At 39.0% G+C, this 15,614-nt stretch overlaps 1 protein-coding gene across 6 annotated transcripts in view; it reads left to right on the top strand.

Moving 5' to 3' along the window:
* The first annotated feature begins 526 nt into the window (after nucleotides 1–526).
* The window catches only part of cnc (NFE2 like bZIP transcription factor cap-n-collar), a 649,104-nt gene continuing 634,016 nt past the window's right edge, over nucleotides 527–15,614 (top strand). For 5 of the 6 annotated variants that reach the window (XM_069316302.1, XM_069316309.1, XM_069316308.1 and 2 more), the window contains exon 1: nucleotides 15,020–15,076. In XM_069316302.1, the coding sequence (XP_069172403.1) occupies nucleotides 15,035–15,076 (42 nt within the window). In that variant the 5' untranslated portion in view covers nucleotides 15,020–15,034. Of the gene's footprint in view, nucleotides 699–3,329; nucleotides 3,400–15,019; nucleotides 15,077–15,614 lie in introns of those variants that run through there. The other variant, XM_069316304.1, reaches the window with a different exon arrangement.

The following is a 15,614-nucleotide window of genomic DNA, read 5'->3' on the forward strand; positions in this document are numbered from 1 at the left end:
TCCGCAGCCTCCCAAGGGTGTGAATCATCTGTTTATGCAGCATGAGTGTACATCGCCATCATCTCTGACCAAAAGACTCTGATCAAACTGGACTTAAACATAATATATATCGTGTTTTAATTGATCACTTAATAATTTGGAATGAAGGAAATGTTGCAGTACTTTAATTAATTATATATAGCAAGGTAAGGTGTTATGAACCACCATGTAGCCTCATGATGTAGATCTGTCCCCACACTGAGTTATTCCCCACCTTAGTAAGGAGTCGGAAATTAAATATAGCAAGCAACCGTCATTAAATGTGACCAAGGAGGAGATAAGTCACGGATGAACACTTAGATAAGTCAGTTGGTGGTGAGGTGTCGACTGTATGCGACGGCCCGTGTGCAAAAATGACGTCATCGCGGGAGCATGTCGTGTGCAAAGGTCTTTAGGCGTTAGTAGGGTCGTCTAAAGCCGTAGAGTAGGGGCGGCCTGAAGCCAGTTGGGTGATCGTGCCCTGACGAACCACGGTGGTGAATCCTTCAAGAGGATTTGTTGGGCAGGTGTACCTGATTGGCACCTGTGCTGTGACCCTTCTCAGGCAAGTCAAGATTGAGAGATGATTAGTAGCAGTCAAAAGAGAGTTGTGTGGGAGATTTAGCAGGGCGCCATATTTGGACGTCGTGCGACAAGCATCGCTATCTCCATATTTTGAGGTAAAGAGTTTAGCAAACTGCCATCTCTTGCTTGTTGCAGTGAGATAGTGTGCACAGCTATCTTGTATAGTCTTTATAAATGTAGATTAGAAAGTGTGGAGATAATGAAGTGATATAATGAGTTTTAAGGTGAGTTTATTATGAAGGAGCGTGCTCACTCCGGCGCGTGGAATGTGAAATTGGGATGAGGATTTTAGTTAATGAATGTTATTTGTGTTTCGATGAGAGGATATAATTTATTATTTTGGGGTAATAGAATTGCAAGTTCATGTATGATGGACGTGGTGTGTGTCCAGAGTTGATGTAGCAGTGGTACATGGTGTACACGATTCGTCATTAATTGATGTAGCAGTGATATAGAAGCTGCTGCAAGATGATCTACTTAATTTTTTTTATTATTATTATTTTCTACCACAGACGTGGCCACACATTTACAATGCTAACTAGCATATATACATTGTCTTGTGTCCTCCATGGACAGGGTGAGAGATTTGTCAAACATACAGTTCAAGGATTTATTGAACAATCAACCACAGAAGGTGACTGTAGTGCTTTTAAAATACTAGGCTAAGCTACATACGTAAAATACATAGATACACAGATTTATGTATGCTACATAGTGTTTGATGTGTCTTTTACATAGTGTCATTAATGTGCATTTACAAAGGTGAAATGTAATTCTGATCAGCTTCCACATATACTTTATACACATACACCCATATACATATATACATACATATGAGTGGCTCCTCCGGTGCCGGTGGCTCCATGGGAGTCGGTGGCCGAGCGGACAGCACGCTGGACTCGTGATCCTGTGTTCCCGGGTTCGATCCCGGGCACCGGCGAGAAACGATGGGCAGAGTTTCTTTCACTCTATGCCCCTGTTACCTAACAGTAAATAGGTACCTGGGAGTTAGTCAGCTGTCACGGGCTGCTTCCTGGGGTGTGTGTGGTGTGGAGGAAAAAAATAGTAGCAGTAGAAACAGTTGATTGACAGTTGAGAGGCAGGCCGAAAGAGCAGAGCTCAACCCCCGCAAACACAATTAGGTGAATACATATATACACACACATACACATACATTTGTCTCTTTTACTCTGACAGGGTGAGATAGCTGATAGAGAAACTAGTGTGTAATTAAGAACTTAACCACTGAAGGTGATTATGATTTTACAAGCTCAGGTTATATAGTTACATCACATACATTGTATAATTGATACATTACATGATCAATCTAAGGTACTTAATTTGAGGACCCACTGATGGATGGTCCCAGTAGTGATTCCCAGGAAGATCAATCACCGTAGAGGAGACTTGTTGTGTAGCGAGAGTAGCTGATCTTCCGGATGAGATAAAGAGGGTTGTGAGGGCAGCAATATATGCTTGAGAAGTGGATGGATTCATGTAGTATGCCTAACGCAATGCATGGAGAGAGCGTTGATATTTTTTTTATGGCGTAAAATTTCATTGCAAAAGCCTAGCCCAGACGGCGAGATGACAGCCACAGTGCGTTGCTGAAAAAGAGCAGGCAGCAGCCTAGCAGTGACAAATCAGATGGTGTATTGCTCATAGGGGAGAGTGATGCTATTGTTGTAGAACCATTACCTGATATTACCATGTTTTCGTTATTCTTTATTGTTCGTAATAAATGTTTGTCTGTTAGACAAGCGTGTTTGACCTTGTCCTGGTGAGGATTTCTAAGAGGAAAGAGAGAAACAATTGCAGGACGGACGACAGCATACAGAAAACAAAAAGGGGAACTACAAGGAAGTCACCCTCTCCTATTCTTAGCGTAAGTCATGGAGGCTCAGTATGTCATGTGTACACACGTCATGTATGTACTCATGACAATGGGCCAGATTTGAGCTGAATCCCAATAGTATGACATTGAGCTCCTTCTCCATATTTAAGTCCATTACCTGGGGACTCTCCAGTGTGTGCTCCACTGGTGTTAGTAGTAGAGGTGGTATAAGAAGGATATTATATTATAGTGTTTTTGTTTATTTTATCGGCGGCTCCCTGGTGAAAGGCCAGGGTAAAACTGGAGGACACCTGAGAGTTTAGGGGGCCCTGATAAAGGTGAATTAAAAGTCGTGAAGATAGGATTCATCAAAGAAAGGTAGATAACCTTGTAGGGATTTGAATTAGGAATTGACTGGATTGTTGTAAATATTAATTATAAGCTTGAGTTTATTGCTATAAATATTCATTATTAATCACTATTTTTCCATAATAAATGTCGTGTCAGAAACACTGACATGAAGAATTGTTAGGGCACCCTGGATGTTCCACTTTGGCCGCAGACTAATGTTTGTTTTGGCGCCAAAGTTATGCAGGTAAACCCCCCCTCTAGCGCCTCTTTAGATTGATTTACAACGGCTATCGAGGTGGGAACTGTAGCGCTTTGACTATAAGGAATTTACAGTTTCTTAGTAATTTGCATTGGTTTCCGATGTTAACTATCATACGATAGCTAATACTGTAAATACTTAACATTATTTACAGTATTCTTCTTAGTATAAATGCAGCTTTATTGTTACTAGGCTGTTTGTTAATTTTTCTGATTTAACTTCTTATATAAGTGCCTTATTTATTTTTTGTTCTACTTTGTTCTAATGGTTACCACCTTTCAGACCCGGGGAGTAACAAGGAGGGACAACAAACAGACTGAAGTACAGAATAGCAGCCTCTGTAACAAAAAGTGTGAGTATTCGGCACCTTCTTTAGCTAGGATGTCATAAAAATACTATAAAATCAGAAAATGGGGAAGTAATACTGTAAGTGCTTAACTGACTGCCATTGGTCATAATTGCAACCTCGCCGATGCCTCTGTCTCGTAATAGACTCTGTTATTAACGCACGTCGTAATAAGTCATTCTGACTGGCATTTGTAATAAGTCTTATTAACTGGCAGCTGTCGTAATATCTTCCCAGACAGGTGCCAGTCATAATAATTGTCTCACTGACTGGCGCCTGTCTTAATTAACACACTGGTATATATTCGAGGACCTGCGAGCTATCAGGTTCTCCACAGATCTCCAGTATCAGATCTTGATACAGGTAATGGCTCAAAAGGGCCACCACTTACGGGCTATTCATGCCCGTGCCACCTTTTGGGTGGCTTAATCTTCATCGATCAATCAGCTATCAGGTCATGTCGATGTGTCTGATATTTAGTATTGTTAATTTTCAGTGTGTTCTCCCTTGATCAACAGCCCGCCTGGAGGGTCTTTGAAAGTGATATTGGCCGTGAACTTGAACGACAATTATAATAACCTTGAAAAATGACGTCATTCTTTGCTGTGACGTTTATAGTGACCCCGGTAATGACAATGATGAACGGCTTGACAGTGTCCTTGGGAGTGACAGCGGCTTTTACACTGGAAATTAAAAAAAAAATAACTCACATGGTGAAGGAAATGGTGGCGACTTTTCGGTCCGTCCTGGATTATAAATGGTCCGGTAGGAATCGAAACATTTTTTCACTTTATCCACCCCCCCATCTTATTCGTTAGTAATGTTTGTCTTTTTATACGTTAGTAATTTTTTTATGCGTTAGTAATGTTTGTTTTTATGTGCTAGTAAGTTTTGCCTTATGTGTGCCTTCTTATACATTATTAATTTGGGTGGCTTATTCTTCAATATCGGTACCATAATGTTTGGCAATGATTTTAGCCTGATTAATGCCAACTCGGTTATGGCTCATACGTGTCTGCGTATAGAGGCATATATGTATACATGTATGGGAGAGCTTTAAAAGAGCACGTTCGGTAGAAACTACCATATATCACTCCCATTCCCCTACCCCTCCCATAGTCCCCTCAGCCTGTACCAACAAAAACAAAGGCCGTTTAGGCGTTCATACAGTTCGTACAGCCCAGCATAATAACGAGGTATTTAGGCCATTAGGTTGGTCTCCATGCCAGAAATAGCCCATTCTTTTGAAGATTCGTACGACCAAGTTCCGTATGCGTTGTTTTTACGTGACCGACCTTGAGTAGTGAAAGAGGGGGGTTGACGTTTGGAAAGGGGAGGATGTATAGGAGCTTTGTATGGTAGCCTTTTTTTTAACAGGGATATCGCGGGCATAGTATGGTAGCTGATGATAGAGGATACCGGAAGGCGAAAAAGGAACTATTTTTTTTTTTTTGATGGTTGAACTTTTTTTTTTACATAAAATACAAGTGTTTCATTATCAGAGAATATGAACTTTAAACCCCTAAAAGTTATACTTATTTTTCTTTAAATGATTTACAACCAATACAAATTGCATTCTCCCATTCCTGGTACGCTTAGATATTTCCTGAGGCGGTAGACAAAAGTTTTGCAAAATTTACCTGCTGTAGCAAGGTCCACAAGCCAAACATTCTACACACTTACAGGCTGTTAAAAGTATGTAAAGGTGCTCTGCAAGATAAGTAGGCTACAGCAGTAGGCTACAAGGTATATTCATATATTGGCTTGGGCAGTGTGTGCTGGATAGTCTGTCTTGGCCTTGATAATGGTAGAATATATAATTTCTGCACACAACCAAAATGATATCCTAACAACACCGAAATAATCGACAGATACGACGACAATAGCGTAGACATTGGCGAAAGCACTTGTACAGTATCAGTCTCAACCAACTATTAGCAGCCAGCTCACACGAGTCTACATTTAACCATCCTCAAGTCCAAGACTTACTATCCAGCACACACTGCCCGATCCAACATAACGTCAATTTAAGGAGCTGCAGAAAGCCTATTGGCCCATGCGCGCCTTAGTTCACCTCGCTCTTTTTAGTTATATATGCAGTTACCCCATCTAATTTGTATCCACTTCACCTTTGAGTTTGAAAATGTTATCAGGATCAACAAAGCCCATCTCAGCGTGAGACCATATAAAATTATAAAATAAACTTTGGAGAGTTAATTTTTCAACTTTCCCAAATGAAGAAGAAATACTGAGAAGATTCGTTCTAGAATCATCTAACCATTCCTGCCATCTATATATATATATATTATATATATATATATATATATATATATATATATATATATATATATATATACATATATATATACATATATATATATACATATATATATACATATATATATACATATATATATACATATACAACAATAGAATATTAGACAAAATCGAAGAACCACATATCGCACACTCATCAACACTATATATATATATATATATATATATATATATATATATATATATATATATATATATATATATATATATATATATATATATATATATATATATGAGTAAGGCTTCCTCAATGTATACGTGCCTGAAGTCAAGTTCATCATTCTGTCAACTTTTATGAACATTGTTTTGCTCAGAATGACTCTCCAAATACACATTCAGGGCAGGATGTCATTAATTACCATATTAAAACCACTCTTCAGCCTTCACACACTGTTATTCTGGAACACTTTCAAATTTTTCACTTTCAACCCAATTAGAGGCATAACAGCCTGGACCACTAGTCTTGGACCCTCCTCACGCAGCCTTGCGCGCATTACACACCCAAATGCAACAGTGAAAATTGAAAAAATACATGCATTATATATTTTATGCTGATAATATGTCCATAGATAACAGAATACAACTTTAAAAACAAATCTGAATTGGTGGGGATATACAGAATTCCTTCGAATAATGTTTTTCTTTCTTCGAGTCTATGAGTCCCATTCCAAATAGTGATGGTACCCTTCTTCCCATTATATATATATATATATATATATATATATATATATATATATATATATATATATATATATATATATATATATATATATATATATATATAATGCCAGGTAAACATAGGGATTAATTGAAAGGAAACGTGCCCAACCATTTCTGTCCGGTCTGGGATCCCCAACTGGGAGTCGAGAACAAGAGTTAGATCATTGATACAAGAACACCTTTGCTATATTTCCTATGTTCTTATTCACTTGGAAAGGAAGTTTAGAAATGAATTCAAAAATTAATTTTAGTTTTATTGAGCTTGACGCGTGTCGCTAAAGGACGCATTTCACTGAAGGTCACTTCCACATCTTCGGAGGAAGAGCGAAAATAAATAGTAGCAGGTTTCACAGATATACACCGTGCAGGACTCGGTGAGGTAGTCGGTCGTGTCGGTTGGGACAGTAAGTGTAAGCTGGGTGTTGATGAGTGTGCGATATGTGGTTCTTCGGTTTTGTCTAATGTTCTATTGTCGTTGTATTTGTCAACCAACACATACTTCACCACGTGGAAGAGAACCCGGTTTACTAACCACCCCTACAATGAAGAGAACCTGGCTCACTAACCATCTACAATGAAGAGAACCTGTCTCACGAACCATCTATAATGAAGAGAATCTGTCTCACTAACCACCCATTACAATGAAGAGAATCCGGCTCACCAATCACCCCGTAATGGAAGAGAACCCGGCTCACTCGCCACCACCTACAATGAAGAGAACCCGGCTCACTATCTCTACATAAAAGAGAACCCGGCTTACTAGCCACCTCTACATAAAAGAGAACCCGGCTTACTAACCACCTCTACATAAAAGAGAACCCGGCTCACTAACCACCTCTACATAAAAGAGAACCCGGCTCACTAACCACCCCTACATAAACAGAGAGCCCGGCTCACTAACCACCCCTACATAAAAGAGAGACCCGGCTCACTAACCACCCCTACATAAAAGAGAGACCCGGCTCACTAACCACCACAACATAAAAAGAGAGCCCGGCTCACTAACCACCCCTACATAAACAGGAACACGGCTACAGTGGAGACAAATGCCTCTGCTATAAATAACAACTATAAGCGGATTGACCTACCTCATTCTGGACAGATTTACAACGTGTTGTCTGTATTGTTAGTTACATAATATGTTTAAATTCTCAAAACATTCTTATATATGTTCATATATATCGGCATTAAGGCAAGCCGCGATAATATTATTAGCTAGTGAAAACATGAATATTCGGATGAAGGCTATGTAAGCCAACCTGCGACATGCGACATGTTCTTTAAAAAAAGATAAAAGTAGAGTGCTCTAATGTAAGGGGGTGAGGAAGTATATCGGGGTGAAGGTAACGCGGCGACCGCCACGCCGTCATGTGTGGCGCCGGCTCGCCATTGTTTACAAACATTGTTGTGTTGGGCAGGTGGGAGGGGCCAGCCGTTCACACCTGCGCCAGCCATCATCGTTTCCACCCAAGGCTCTCTTTCCTGGGCGGTAAATGATATATTCTTACCTACAAGAATGTATTTTTAATCATTCGGAAAACAGTGCGGTAATGCTACGTTGTGTTTTGTATAAGAAGTGTTGTTTATATTCTTTCACACTAACAGGTAACTCACATAAACACCAGAGCTCACTCATACGGGGCAATCAGTAGATGTTGATCCTAAATACTTAACCCTACAACTAACTGTCTGAAGTTAAAGTATTTTGCAAGTATATACAAGCCATATAGCTTTAATGAGCTTCATATACAGTACTAGGATTTTGAACCTTAACCACCTAGCCTATTCACTCACTGGAATTTACTTAAATAGTTTAGTGTTATTGCATGTTTAAATAATAGAAACAAAATGGATTGTGGCTTTAGTAATCTCTCAGTACTCGATACACATTAACAAAGAGACTGGCACGTATGTTCCGAGTATCAGAAAAAGCCTCGCGTTCTCTGGAGTAAAACTTGAATAATGAACTCCTACCACATGTACAAATTATGAATATGGTTTATTCTGGTCCATGGAGAACTTTTCTATTTGGATCCAACTCATTATTTGGGAAGCAAACTTAGGTATACACAGAAATGTGCAGTTACCCTCTTCTATATGAAGGATTATAGAGTGTAGATCAGAAACTAGCAATGAGTTCATCTAATATCCTCCATCTCACAGGATGGGGACCAGGAAAAAGCATGAAATGCGACTCTAATGTATTAGCCTGTACAAGCAAAATCTCGGTGCTAGAGGCGTAGTAAGTGGAGGTGCGGTCTGCTGCTTTTGTGCTCTGTTCAGTTTTGTGCTCTGATGATCCAAGTGAATGAAACGTTAATGAAATTCCTTCGATGGGACAACCGAGAGATCTCTCACACCTATCAAGGAGATTTCCGGATCGATTCCTGTGGGCAAAACTATTTTTTACAAAGATCATTTAATTGTATATTTATACAATACTTTAATAATATTGGCTTCGAATGTCTTCTTCTAACTAGTACCACGGTGGAATACCACCGGGTTCAGTAATGCACCAGTAATGTTCATTGTCTACATAAACGATCTGCCAGAAAGAATATAGAATTGTATGAACATCTTTGCTGATGATACTAGGGAAGATAAGAAACTTTCATAATTGTCATGCCCTTCAAGAAGACCTGAATAAAATAAGTGTATTGAGCAACACTTGGCAAATGGAATTTAACGTGAATAAATGCCACGGTTTTGTATGAGGAATAGTAGATAATAGGTCACACACAACCTAAAAATTATATGAAAAGTCTTAATTAAAGAATTCTGATAGAGACCTACGGGATGAGAACCCGGCTCAGAACCCTAGACAGAGAGACCCCTAGAGACCCTAGGGGATGAGAACCCTAGACAGAAAACTGTCATCTAAGGACTATAGAAATAACATTGTGCGAGGAACCTGTGCAATGCTTTCCAACTTCAGAATAGATTTTAAATACATGGATGGCGAAATATTAAAGAAATTCTTCACGACCTTTGTGAGACCAAAGTTGGAATACGCAGCTGTTGTATGGTGCCCATATCTCAATGAGCACATTAACAAACTCGAAAAGGGGCAAAGACATGCAACACAATGGGATTCGGAACTGAAAGACAGGAGCTACGAGGAGACTCTAGAGGCGTTAAATATCCCAAAGCTAGAAGATAGAAGGAAAAGAGGCGATATGATCACTACATACAAAATAGCAACGGGAATCGACAAATTTATCAAGAAGAATTTTTGAAACCTGGAACTTTAAGAACAAGATATCATAAATTTAAGCTCACTAAATAAGCTGCCGAAAGAAGTTTAGAAAGTTCACCTTTGCAAACTTTTTTATTTTATTTTTTATTTATATACAATAAGGTACATTGGGTTTATGAGAGTACATAGCATTGATGTTTTTGGATTCTTGTAAAGCCACTAGTACGCATAGCGTTTCGGGCAGGTCTTTAATCTAACAAATAATTTTAAGTAGGTAATTTCTAGCAAAATTGAATTTATTTTTAACAGGTACATTGTAAGAAAACTTGACGAAGAATAGTAAACAAGTACATTGTAGCATAATTTGAGGATTATTTCAAGGTATAATACAGTAAAATATGCGTTCAATATAACAACCATGATATAAGATGATAACAATGATTACAATGGTGAAGTTGTATGGTTTAGGTTCATATATTTGGAGATTGGGTAGCACTAGATACAGTGCGAGTTTAAAGCACTAGGTAGGAAATTATGAGGATGAAATTAGGTATATTTTGGTTTTATTTTTGAAAGAGGCAAAGTTGGACAGCTGGAATAAGAGAGAAGGTCCTTGCAAACCATTTCTAGATGGTTTTATCATTGAGGGCAAAACCATCAGTAGTTTCAAAGCTTTACATGATAATGAGTGCTGGGAAAATGGGACACTACGAGCGTAGCTCTGATCTTATAACTACACTTAGGTAATTACAAGAATATCGTCCAATATTTATGAGTGTATGAAGTAGTTACAGAGCTCAAAGTACCTCATACCATTTGGTCTGAAATTATCGATAACAGGGCAATCACAGATATAGTGTTGGGGAGTATGTCCCAGCTCTTGTTCACATAGTTTACAATTAGAATGTTCACCATTAGGGGATTAATTACCTGCAGCCATCTTCCATAAATATCGGTATCCAAGCCTAATTCTGGCAATTACAATGTCACACTGTCTAGTGGATATATTGTGCTGACCGTATATATAGTTATCGGTTCTCAACATATCATGAATCTTTATACTCATGTTTTCTGCTCTTTGAGTATCAGTGACTGCTCTTTTGCCATCCCTAATATCATGGAATATTGTTGTTTTTACAACTAGAGATTGGAATGCCTAGGTCTAACTCAATTTCAGGCTTATTGTGTATTGAGCAGGTCAATAGAGCGACGAGCTATTTGGAGATATATTATATAGGATAACGTAACTTATAAAACGTCGAATTTCTAATTTATTTATTTATATATATACAAGAAGGTACATTGGGATTGAGGATACATAGCATAGTAATTACAATCTTGTAATTTATATCGTAATCAGATAGTCCAGTGGGGTTAATATATCAGATAGTTATTTTAATCCTGAGAAAGTACTGTGCGTCTTTGGTATGATTCGCTCACTAACGATGCGCGAAACATGCGAGTTTAATCTTTAATTCTGGGATTAAAGTATGACGATTAGAAACAATATATATAATTGTTACCTTAATTATCTTTGAAAGACTTGCCCTTAACATCTAAGATACTAAGCATCTAACGCTGGCGATATTAGTATTGTCTTGCTTGACAGGTCCTTGATGATGAGTTTTCTATATAGAACGTCAAGGGCATTTGGCGATGAGCAAAAGGAAGGGAGGGGGAGGTAATAGAGGCCGAGTTAACCTGCTGACCTTAAGGGGTCAGGGTGGACGAGACGACTTTGTTGACCTTGAGGGCCGCACGGTGCCCTACAGGTCCAGTAATATTTAGGTTAAAACAGGGAGGCACGGAAGCTAGGGGGTTCCAGATGTGTTGGGAACGCAAGTGTCCCAGGGCCGCGCTCGGCCACACGCCCACCCCATGGCCTACATAATACCAGTCATCTTAAAACCCCTTCCCCGACTCATGGACAGTCTGTTGACTCACTAAATTTTAAACCATGACAAAACACGTGTGGTTGTGTAGCCTATTGTAAAACTGTATTGCGTTTTCAATTCTGCCGCTCTAGGAGTCGTTAGTAAAGGATATTGCAGCTATTCACTATGAGTTCGAGCGTCATCATTTAGCAAAGGATAATGTAAAAAGCTCATGTTAGATAGGACTGCCGTGACGTTCTGAAGTTAGATATCAAGAGTAGAGGTGGGGGTAGTTAGAGAGGCCTTGGTCGTTTGACAATGCAGTCCAAATGAAAACAATGTTTTGTTTTTGTTCTTAGTTGTCCCAGTTGCAACCCCAGTTGAGAATCCACTTCACTTAATATAATTATTATAACCAATCCTCCAAAATTATAGTACTGTACTATATTAGGACTAGGATTAATTAAGTTAGTCCTAGGGTTTTGTTTGATAGTTTATTCTTGATAATGGAATATTTAACATTGAAGTGGATGTAATAATAAGTTGCCTATCACAACCTGCCAAGCTTTAGATTTTATCTAATAAAAAAGAAGTGGCAGGAATCTCAAATTAGAGGTTCAGGCTCCATGAGTTAGTTTAATTCAATTATTATGCTCCCCATACCCATGTTGTGGGCGGTAGTGGAAAGGGTTACAGAGGCACATAATTGGCTAAGGGACTGAACCCCACAATTCATTTAGCTAAGCAAGTTACAATCTTGATGAGCTAGTTACAAAATTCAATATACATGTCACATCATCAATGGGATCGACATAGACCACGAGTACAGTTTCTAAATTAAGCAACTGACATGTGAAGAGCTAGTGTCACAATTAATATGTTTGTCCTGCACACCGCCCCCCATCCAGTGGGCAGCGGAGGATAGGTTACAATCACTTAGTTACTACCTACAGTTAGCAAACTGGGGATATTTGACTAAGAATTCTGGTAGCAGATCATTTCGAATGAAAGTTCTAGTTTAGTTCATTTATTATGCACCCCATACCCATGTTGTGGGCGGTAGTGGAAAGGGTTACAGAGGCACATAATGGGCTCAGGGACTGAACCCCACAATTCATTTAGCTAAGCAAGTTACAATCTTGATGAGCTAGTTACAAAATTCAATATAAGTCGTCACATCAACAATGGGTTCGAGATCGACCTCAAGTACAGGTTCTAAATTAATAATTAATTTTCGAATGAAATATTTACACATCTTTGGAACATTTGTTATAGAATTGTCTCTGAGTTCACTTATCTTTTCGCACTCCATCACATAGAAACGGAGGATGTGCGAATAATTTTGTTGACGCAGAAGAAAATGGGGTAATTTTACGTTAATTAGACAGTTGCGGCCGAAATAAGCCAAGGGTTATAAATATTTCAGTCACCGTTGAATTATATACATTGAATTCTCGTTTTGTGTTGTACGTGAAAGAAAACGGAGACGAATCAGATACTCTGCTAAATTTAATCAAACTTGATCTAACTTAATAAAGCTAATACCACAAACATAAAACATAATAATGTTTGGTAGAATGTGCGGTAACGTTACTGAGTTTTTATAGTGCTACCTCTGTACCCGTGAATGATTTTGTATTAATATAGTAAAACTTAATCTTTATATACGAAAAGAAGAAGAAGGCATTGTTAGTTTTAACATTTTGAAGATTGAGTGGTGCATTCTCACAAAGCCACTAACAATCAGCTGGTAATTATAGAGAATCAGACCTACTCACTTTTGGTAATTATTGGAGAGTATTTACTCTTGTATGATAAGGGCGTATTCACACAAATGACAATTATAGGTGAGTAGGCATATTCACTCCTCGTTATTTTACGGATGCATTCATTCAGGTGGTAATTATAGGGAGTAGTCATGCAGGTGGCAATTATATGGGAGTTGGCATATTCACTCGTGGTAGTTATAAGAAATCGTTCAATCCTATTAACTGTAGGGGAATATTTACTCCATTTAATTATAGGAAGTATTCAACCATGGCAATTATAGTGTAGTACTCAATCCAATTCATAAGGGAGTATTCACTCAAGTGGCAATACAGTTATTGCGAAAACCACTAGAAGCCATAATGAGGATTCGAACCTGCACACTGGGTACACCCAAGTATAGGCTCTGGACAATTAGGAGCTGAGCACACTCTCTAACTTAATAAACACAGGGGCAAGATATATCATATATGGCAACCAGTCAACATACCACCCAATGGTCTATCTAAACAAATGTACACTTATCTTATGTACAAAGCAGCAGCTTTATTCCCCCAAGGCTTCTCCACAAGCCACTGGCCATCCCTGTGGCAAGCAACTCTCCCTCACAACAGAGGACAATCAACATTACATAATCCCCCACAAAATACTTCACTTTATTTACAGCTGGCCAAAATGCTACTAATATTAACTAAAATTAATTTATAATTCAGTGATCTGCCAGTTAACACTCCAACTGATTATATAATTGTATAAATCTCTGGTATACCCCTACTTGGATTATTGCATCGGAGCATGGAGAACTCGCCTTCAGAAAAACTTATCAGCTTTGGAGAAAGTTCAACGCCGGGAGACTAAAATCATTCCTGAACGAAGTCGACTCTCATTCCAGGAACGGTTGAGGATCTCATTCCTAACAATACTGCATACTAGATATGACAAGGCTCATATCATCGAATTTTTGTAAAATATTGAACAAATTGGAGAATATTGATCCAAACCACTTTTTTGAAAGGTCAAATGTAACACAAACAAAAGGCAACAGCTTTAAACTCGACAAGCCACAATGTAGGACAGAAAATAGGAGATGCTTTTTTACCCATAGGATTACAAACCCATGGAACCGCTTACCTGCCGAAGCCGTAAATATCAAGACATTATTGCAGTTCATAATCCAGTTGTAAATAATTATCATGAAAATTTGTGACATTTGACAAGCCACCAGCATCCTGTCCCGGTCGTGGCCACTAGACAGAGGTTGACCCTCGGGTAAAATCATGTAAATAATACAATCGCTCATGGTCCCTGTCATTATTTACTCGAATGAGTTTTGTTTCTTTATGCACTCATAATTGATCTCCTCCTATCGTGCACTCGAGCGTAGTCTGTCATTGTACACACGTGAGCAGCAGATAGCTAAATATGAGTCTTTCGGCGTTGCTGCTGTGCCGAAAGAATGGAGTGCGACAGAAGGGAGGGAGGAGGAAGGGGGAGAAGGGAGGGAGGAGGAAAGGGGGAGAAGGGAGGGAGGGAGGAAGAAGAAAGGGAGTGGGGGGGGGGAGAGAAGGAGGGGGTAGGGAGAGAGGAGCACTAGAGGCAGCTGTGCTTCAGTCAGGTGATCAGGTAAGAAGGAGTCAGAGGCTACCAAGAGCACAAGAGCATTACGTTAGTCAGCGACAGTGGCCGAGCACCTTCCTTCCCCATCATGTACTTGCTGTCTCCCCACTCGCCTAGATATCTACACGAGATGGGCTTTGCAAGGATTAAGAGGATTAAAGTGGAAGACGAGGTGAGATAAGGTTGTGTTAACTCATTAATATTATGTGACCCCTGAAGGGAGTTTTTTGTGCCTGGTGCTGTTTATTGACATATTTGTAGTTTTTTACCTTTCGTAAAGTTATATATATTCATATTATTTTATTATCTTTTAGGAAACTGCATTTTGTATTTTTTGTTTTGCAGGGATATTCTTGCGCGGGCCCTAAGCCTCTGGCTGGCCCACTAAGTGTTGCTTGTTTCTGTTTTACTTGAGCGGAGTATGAGTATTTGTGACTCATATGGTCGCTTCAGTAAGATTTTGTCCCACGTGTTTAACAACTACTTCCTTTCTGTTGAATCTTAATGGGTTTGTAACTGTGCACTGTGTTAGATAATGTTCCAGTGGTCTGTCGGGCATTTCTCTCCAGTGCTAACGTTTCATCTTTTTCACAGTTTTGTATGTTAATGGGTGTGTACGACGATCATGTTTTTGTGTGTGTGAGTATGTGTTGTTTTAAGTAAATGCTCACAAGTTTGTATGATGATTTAACCATTCCAGACTCCTGAAT

Source organism: Procambarus clarkii, chromosome 83 (genome assembly GCF_040958095.1).
Source record: "Procambarus clarkii isolate CNS0578487 chromosome 83, FALCON_Pclarkii_2.0, whole genome shotgun sequence".
Lineage (NCBI taxonomy): Eukaryota > Metazoa > Arthropoda > Malacostraca > Decapoda > Cambaridae > Procambarus > Procambarus clarkii.